The following is an 8614-nucleotide window of genomic DNA, read 5'->3' as shown; positions in this document are numbered from 1 at the left end:
CAGAGAATATGAGCAAATAAACAAAATTACATAAAGCTAGCTCAACTTTATGTTTGCTGAAGCGACAAATGATGCGTAATTTGCTCCTGTTTTTTTTTATAAATGACGTATTTTGCACCTTATCATAAGGCGGTATGTGTTGGTGTGGGTACCATATTAGCCATGTTAGTTGAAACAAGACTTCGTTTTTATTAATGATAATTGTTAGATCAAGTGTTCTACTGTTGTTAATGATATCAAAAGTATAAATTGTTAGTCAAATTGCAATTATATTTTCTTCTTACTTTCTAGAACTGTATCAATACGATGGGCTACTTCTATATAGGAGAATAGGAGTGTATTATATTTAAGATGTTAAGCACAAAAAAACTTTAAAATGGCGTGCATGATTTGGCCAGGATTAACCAAATCAGGCACATCATAGATACTCGTGATATTATAGCCTTCCTTTGTGTGCTTATAGTCTCTTAATGAAAGAGGTAAATTGCACGTTCCTTTTCATATTTTGGTACTTTAAACATTTTCCTTAATTACCTCAAAATAAAATGATTGTAACTTTTTTACACCAATTTGTTCTTATCCCTTGTCAAGTTTGTAGAATTCTTGATCTGATTTCTAATATTATGTTTCCGTTTCCACGATATATATAGATCAATGAAACTCCAATAATTAATGCATCAACAGTTATTTGTATTCGAACATTCCAAAAGGGAAAAAGGGACATTGTGATTATTTCTATTCAGATTCTTTTTACATATCACTTAAAAAAGTTAGAATAAATTTTAAAGAATAAAAAGGGAAATAATAATGTATATAGTCATTATATTACATACAATTTTTTATATATTAAAAAGCTTTGATATAGCATTATGCTAATTGAAAATCAAAAAATACCTACGAAATTTTCTATATGCATAATATTTTATATGTATAGTATTTAATATACATCTAAAACTGTAAGGCATATGTCACATTTATAATGACCCTAACTGGTAAATCTTAGTTAGAGATTTAATTTAAGGATTTAAATGCCATAATTAGATTCAGTGAGCGATTTCGAGTATTTTGACTGTAATCATGACTATGTTATGAACAGTGCGTTCTGCCGGAGAATTTACAGTTTTGTGAATTAACCGGTAGAGCTTAAATGAGCAAAATAATTTTTGGAACATAATTTGACAATTCTGATGACAAATATGAGTTCAGAACGAAAAATTGTATAGTCTAGCACTTTCCGTGAAAATCTCGTGAATAGTGTTTCTACCGGGTATTTTGTACTGCTGTTTAAGCAACCGGTAGAGTCCAGAAGCAAATAATTGATGAAATAAGAATAAGAAATCCAATATATGCCAAGCAAGTCAATATAGGCCCAAGAAAATAATAAGTTTATAAGTTTTAAGTTCAGAAGTGAGCGAAGTACAGTTAGTGATTCACAGTGCATTTCGTGAAAAAATGGTGCAGAAATCATACTGTGAATTATGAATATTGTTTTGTAACAAATAAAAATTAATGTAAATGATTTTAGAAAAATAAAAATATGTTCGTAGCTTTAAGTTAGTTCCGGGTCAATTTAAGTTAAAATACGCGATAAAAAAACATCCGATGAAAAGGGCCACATGTGCCTATATAGCCTTGTCACTTAAATGAAACACTATTCATTTCAGATTTTCTTCTTCTCTCTCTTGCATGGCCGAGCTGCACATGGAGGGGAAGGGGCTAGGGTTTCAAATTTTCCTTCTTTGATTTCTTCATCATCCATCCACCAAATCCAATGACCCACCACATGAAATTGATTGGAAACCACTCAATGAATCCATTCCACCTATCCATTTGAGCTATAGTTGAGTGTGTGAAGAGTTATTCCTCCTCTCATTTTCGAGTTACTATTCATTGGAGGAGAAAAAGTGAGTTTTTGATGGAGCTTGGCTTGGAGGTTGCTTTTTAGGCTTTGGGAAGTTGATTAGTGGTAAGAAACCTTTGTTTCCATGATGTTATTTTGATGGTTTGTGTCATAGAAATTGTGAGCATGTGTTGGTGTGAAATAAATTAGTTTAAAATTTGAATTGATGATGTGTTGGATATAGGAATGTGGAATAAGCATATGAACATGTATAAAAATTGGAAAAAAATCCCATGATGACATACCCTAGATTTCGGCCTTGATAGGGTAATTAGGGGTGATGCACAAAGATTTATTGTATGTATTGGGAAGGTTTAATGTGCTTGAATAAGAGGAAATTTGATGAGTTAGTAAGAATGTTAAATTTGAAAGAAAATCCTTTGAAACATACCCTTGAGTTCGGCCTTGAAGGATTTAAAGAGCTTGAGATTCCCAAAAATTAAATAGGAACTTGGTATATATTATACATTTATGTACGTGTAGTTGTTAAATTAAGTGAGGAAAATGTATTGTAAAAGAGAAGGATCCTTGGAAATTCCCTTAAAGGATTCGACATATAGGGTGTTTAGGGAAAGATGTTGTCATATTTTATTTTAATAAAATATGTGTGTTTCAAAGTATGAAAATGATAAGTCATGAAGTGAAATGGTTTGAAAAGAAATCATGGAAAAATATATTGATTTCCTAATTTTAGGCCCACGGTCCTTTAAAGTAAAATGCTATGATTTATGTTGGAAATTCGTAAGGGAATAGATTATTAAATTAAAGAAACCCACCGGTTATAAAGAGGTCTAGACTTGTGTATTGGCATAGGATTGGCAAAAATGCAAAGAAATGAAAAGAAGCGATAAGATGTATGCCTTATGTGAAAGCTAGGCATGATGGCATTTTATTAATTGGTATTTGTGGATTCTTGCTCTAGGTGTACCTAGGGACTAAAAAGGAATCAGAATCTCTTGAAGATATATAAGTAACTTGTGCAACAAGTAAGGGTATTGGTAAAGCTTCAAGAGGTAAGCTCTATATTTAAGGAGTCTTTTCCTGCTTGAGTGCTCCACCATGGTTAGTGAACTATGGTTGGACTGTATGACTGTGATTTAGATGCTTTGTATAGATGCATTCATATAGAGTTATTTGATAACATGATATATTTTGCTCTGATATGACTTCTGTAATATGATTTCTGTAACAATCTCTGGCCATTGATTGTATAGTACCCGGATGTCCGCTTTGGGGTCCTCCCTCGGGACTGATGGTGTACGCCTCTGATATGTCTGGTTCCGCTTTGGGGTCCTCCCTCGGGAACACGTGCGTTGATTTCCGCTTGGGGTCCTCCCTTGGGAATGACGGCGCACATCTCTGATATGATATGAATATATGCTCTGTTATGTTATGATATCTGTTATATGTTGTATTATATAAATAATTATAATTTATAAAAAATAGAATTGTAATTTTGTTCCCTTCTAAATTTTGTTTGGCTCCCAATGGTTGAGATTGATATTATTGTTATTGAAAACAACTCCTTTTTATTTTCTATTAAAATAGTCCGAATAAAATTGGATGTTAATAACAATTATAGTTAATCCCTCTAAAATACAATATAGTTCTCACTTTTGACTTTTGAAAGTAAGATTTCTCCAAAAAATTAAAAATAGAAAATCATAACATAGTCTCTTGTTATGTTGTCTTTCTCAATACACACGAGTTTATCATTGTTTTATTTTTTATTTTTTTATATTTTTCAAAAAATTGCTAATTACTTTTAAATTTCCTTTTATATTTAAAATTTATTTTTTTAATAAATTTATTATCTTTCAATATATATTTTTTAGATTTCACATGAATTATTATGTATAATAACTTGGACAAGCATCGAGTCCGTCAAAATGTTAGGTTAATGAATCATTAACCTAATTCTAAAAATTATATTTTTAAAATATTAAATATATTTAATTTTCATTAAAAATTTATTTATTTTGCAATTAATTTAGAAATCCAACTTTATATTATACACTCAATCCAAAAGTCACAAAACTAACAGCCTATTTGAATTCAATTCTAAAAACAGTTGTTTGAATTTTAGAAAGAAAAAAAAAAGCAAAAACATCCTGTTTGATAATGCTTGTTTTGTAAAATAATTTTAAAAATTATAACTATTTTTTAATTTTTAGAATCAAATTGAAAAAATATATTTTTATTTTGTGTTTTATCTTTTAACCTTCAAAACAAAAACATAAAATATTAAAAACACATATTTATTAGTTATTCTACAAAATAATTTTTTTATTTAAAAAAAACACATGCAACCAAACATGAGCTGAATTTTTCATTTTTTTTTAAAAAAAACATTCAGCTATGTTAATGAAAAGACCAAATCCATGGGTGTAGACTTGGGTGGCTCGCTTTGGAATGCTTGTGAGCGGCGACAATGGCGACTCTTAGAAGTTGATGTTGTTCTGCAGCGTCTCTGGCACTGGGTTCTGTTCTGCATGATGAGGGGTCAAGTCTGTGGTTCGTGGGCGATGGTGCTGCTCGGTTTACGTGAAGAAAGTGAGAGACTGAGAGCTTTAACACTTCTCAAATTTGTGAAATGTTGTTGGAGAAAAGTCTTACAAATCAAATTTAGACTTTGCCCCCTCATCTCTAATCTTCACCATGCTAGAAGTATTTATTTAGAATACGATAGAAGTCAAAAGTTGTAGAAGATTATGGATGTTTGTAGAAACTTATGAAAGCTTGAAGACTCTATAATCTATAAGTATTTGAATCTTATCCATTGCCAAATTAAATCATGATGAGTTGTCAATCTTATCCATCAAATTAGAAGCTTTATGAAGTCTTATCTATATATATGAGTTGTGTTAAGTTTGTGGCTATTATAAGTTGTTAAAACCAATTTGAAGTCTAGAAATTAAAAATGGTTAAAAGGAGATGGAAACTAGTGGTTATTATAAGTTATCAAGTTCAAGTTGAACTCTTCCATGTACATATATGTGTGTGCACGCGCTAGGCATTTAGATGAATGAGTGAAAAGAAAGAAAGTGCATACACGTGTGAAGAAAGTATTGAAACATTTGTGAAAAAAATAAAAAAGAGATTTGTAAGAAACAGAAATAAAAAAAATAGATTTATGTTTAAAGACAATGCTGAAGCATGGTATGCGTTAAGAAAACAGTACTGCAGTACTCTTAGAGAGAAGAAGAGAGAGTTTGAGAAAGAGTTATTTTGTCTTTGTAAAAATTTGATATAATAATACTGTTGTTTTATTATTGTATTTCCACCAAGTGGTGTATCAAAGCATACCATTTCCAACAATTGGAAGTCTCTCTCTTTTCTTTTGTTACAAAAATTTTTAGTTGCAAAAATTAACTTGCTATATCTTATAAGGGGTGATTGACCCTTTTGATGCAGAATAGAAGACATATTTAATCGTTTAATTTTTTTGTCAAATAATAAGTGTCTTGCAGAGCACATACTCCATGCATTTAATTTATTTTTTAAAGTCGTGCATATACCCAAATGCACTTCTTGTAAAGGACATGTGTTAAGTGCTTTGGCTTTTCGTGTGTGGAGATAATATATGACATAAACACGCATACTTTCATGCACGTTTTATACGTATTAGATTAATAAATAATTTTTCAAAAGAATTATTTTGATCATATTCTCCATTAGAAGGGTCAAAAAGCCTTTTTAAGGGCATGTGTTTGAGAAATAATATATACATACACTTGGATGGGATCTAGTTTACCTTGCTATATCTTTTTAAGGTTTTTGAAATTTTAGATTTTTCTATTTCTTCGATCCAATCCAATTCAATCCAATCTCATCCCCTCATTTCCCTCTGTCTAAAATTGATGTGCATAGAAGGTTTACTTTTATATAATAAGCTGCAACAAGGAAATGGGAGCACAATAATATATTTTTTTAATACATAGTGAAAATAAAAGACAGAGCAAGGCTACTCCGACACTACCAAAAGGGGCCAGCTAACTCCCTTAATATCCAATTCCAGTTTCTGTCTGCAATAACTAGGGGGTTTTTGTGAAAATCAGTCAAAAAGGTGAGCATTGTTGAATAAATAAACTTGATTTAATTAATTTTTGGTTCATTGGGCTTAGTTATTATTTGGCCCAACTTCTAGAATAATCTTTAGGAGTAGTTTAACCCAAATTCTAGAGTAATCCACTCTAGATTACTCCATGGAAATATCTAGAATAGTTCAACCTAGAAACTACCATGGAAATATCTAGGCTAGGAAAATTGTGGAGAATTCTAGAGAATGATTTGTAGCCATTAGATGAGAATTGTGTTGGCATAATCCTAGCCATTGGTTAAGGAGGTGCCACTAGTATAAATAGGTGTGTCCTCCATCATTTTTTATCAAGCCAAAATAAGACAAAAAGATAACAAGAAGAGTTGTGTAGTAATAAAAGTGTTATCTTCCTTCATATCTTTCTAAACCTTTCCTTTTTTCAAATATCCTCCTCCCAACAATGTGGTATCAGAGCCTTAAGATCCTTTCTAGAGAAATGACAAGTAGCAACATGGTTCCTTTCCAAGTCCCTATGCTCACCAAGAGCAACTATGATAATTGGAGCATCAAGATGAAGGCCCTCCTTGGATCACAAGATGTGTGGGAAGTGGTAGAGAAAGGCTATGATGAGCCAAAAGAAGGAGTCACTCTATCCCAAACTCAAAGGGATAGCTTTAAGGATTCAAGAAAGAGAGACAAGAAAGCTCTCTATCTCATCTATCAAGGATTGGATGAAGATGCCTTTGAGAAGATTTCGGAGGCAACCACCGCAAAGGAAGCATGGGAGAAGCTACAAACTTCTTACAAGGGTGCTGAGCCGGTCAAGAAGGTACATCTTCAAACTTTAAGAAGTGAGTTTGAAACTTTACACATGAAAGATGCCGAAAGTATCTCCGATTATTTTTCTAGAGTCTTGACAGTGACTAATCAATTAAAAAGAAATGGTGAAAAGATAGATGATGTAAAAATTATGGAGAAAATTTTGCAATCTTTAGACTCGAAATTCGATCATATTGTCACTGTCATAGAAGAAACAAAAGATTTGGAAGCTATGACAATAGAGCAACTCTTAGGTTCCTTACACGCATATGAGGAGAAACAAAAGAAAAAGCAAGGGGTTGGTGAACAATTACTCAAGACACAACTCAACTTCAAAGGAAAGGAAGAAGACTTTGGCAACACAAGAGGACGAGGAGGATATCGTGGTCGAGGAAGAGGTCGTGGACGTGGAAGAATAGGCTTCAACAACAACTATTCCCATGAAGATCGAGGAGAAAGCTCAACAAGAGGTCGTGGAAGAGGTGGCTTCCAACCAAGGCATGACAAATCTCAAATCAAGTGCTATAACTGTCAAAGGTTCGGTCATTATGCTTATGAATGTAGAACTCCTGCAAGAAAAATTGAGGAGAAGGGGAACTATATGGAGGAAAATAATCAAGAAGATAGCACTCTGTTAATGGTACGCAATGACAATGTAGGAAAACAAGAGAATACATGGTATCAAGGATGGATATGGTCCAATCTTGATGCAAGTTGGAAGGACTTTGATAAGGCGTTTAAAGCAAAATATCTACATGAAGTTTGTTTTATTGATGATGACACAGAATCAAGCAATCTAGAATCAGAATTCGATACCCAAAATGAATTGGAGTTAGAGAAATCAGAGACTATAGAAGAAGAAGAAGAACGTCAAGAAGAAACTGAAGCTGATAATATTGACGATATGGAAAAAGATACAGAAGCTGCTGAGTGGATAAATAAATCCGATTTGATGAAAGAACATGAAGAAAAAAGAGGAGGAGAAGGTGACAGCGAGCGTAGTGGTGATCCTGACGATGTCGATCATGATGATGAGGAATGTGAGGAAGAAGAGGAGAATGAAGCAGTACTAACACTACCAGAATCAAAGATAGAACCCCAAAGAAATTTCATATTGGATGAAACAATGACAACCAAGAAAAAACATATAGCAACTGAAGAAATGAAAGTTGAAGGCGTATTCTTTAGAAATGTTGATGACTCAGAAGGGCAGACAGTTCAAGATGAAAATGATCAAACTCTGCCACCAAGTCCTACTCCAACAACTCTTGCATCTACACCATCAACAGGAAGAAGCAACAACAACAAAGAAATTAAACTAAAAGTGAAGCCAAGGAGCAGTAGCAAGAAGTCAGGAGGAGTACCAACAAAGAAGATAAACAAAGGAGAAATAATTCCAATAAAAGAAAAACAAACTCTCATTGATGTGCCAGAAAAGCAAAAGAAAGAAGATATTTTGGAGAATGAGCAAAGGGAAAAACCAAGGATTACTTGGTCAAATCTAGCAGAGATCGTTTATGTACCGGAGACGCCACAAACACCGATAAAGATTGTTTATCTTCGACCAATCCCAAAGCCACCGGACAAATGTGTTCCACATAATATGATTGGTTTACAAAATCAAGTTTAAGGGGGGGTGTTGAATAAATAAACTTGATTTAATTAGTTTTTGGTCCATTGGGCTTAGTTATTATTTGGCCCAACTTCTAGAATAATCTTTAGGAGTAGTTTAGCCCAAATTCTAGAGTAATCCACTCTAGATTACTCCATGGAAATATCTAGAATAGTTCAACCTAGAAACTACCATGGAAATATCTAGGCTAGGAAAATTGTGGAGAATTCTAGAGAATGATTTG

The 8614-nt window shown here is 32.8% G+C and overlaps 1 protein-coding gene across 1 annotated transcript; it reads left to right on the top strand.

Annotated features, from left to right (window-relative positions):
- Positions 1-6435: 6435 nt before the first annotated feature.
- Positions 6436-8388, top strand: LOC133288237 (uncharacterized). The gene is made up of 2 exons (XM_061485954.1): positions 6436-6826; positions 6935-8388. The coding sequence occupies exons 1-2, from the start codon at positions 6436-6438 to the stop codon at positions 8386-8388; spliced, it is 1845 nt and encodes a 614-aa protein (XP_061341938.1).
- Positions 8389-8614: the final 226 nt, after the last annotated feature.

This window comes from Gastrolobium bilobum, unplaced genomic scaffold, assembly GCF_033153095.1.
Source record: "Gastrolobium bilobum isolate Gb01-03AN ecotype WA unplaced genomic scaffold, APGP_CSIRO_Gbil_v1 utg776, whole genome shotgun sequence".
In the NCBI taxonomy this organism is placed as follows: Eukaryota; Viridiplantae; Streptophyta; class Magnoliopsida; order Fabales; family Fabaceae; genus Gastrolobium; species Gastrolobium bilobum.
Note: the sequence above shows the minus strand (reverse complement) of the source record. Positions and strands in the feature narration are given on the sequence as shown.

Excerpts from the sequence above, each read along its gene's own strand:
- LOC133288237 (XM_061485954.1), top strand. The coding sequence starts at position 6,436 with ATGACAAGTAGCAACATGGTTCCTTTCCAAGTCCCTATGCTCACCAAG. Across the intron at positions 6,827-6,934 it reads ACACATGAAAGATGCCGAAA|ACTCGAAATTCGATCATATT; the intron begins GTATCTCCGATT and ends TGCAATCTTTAG.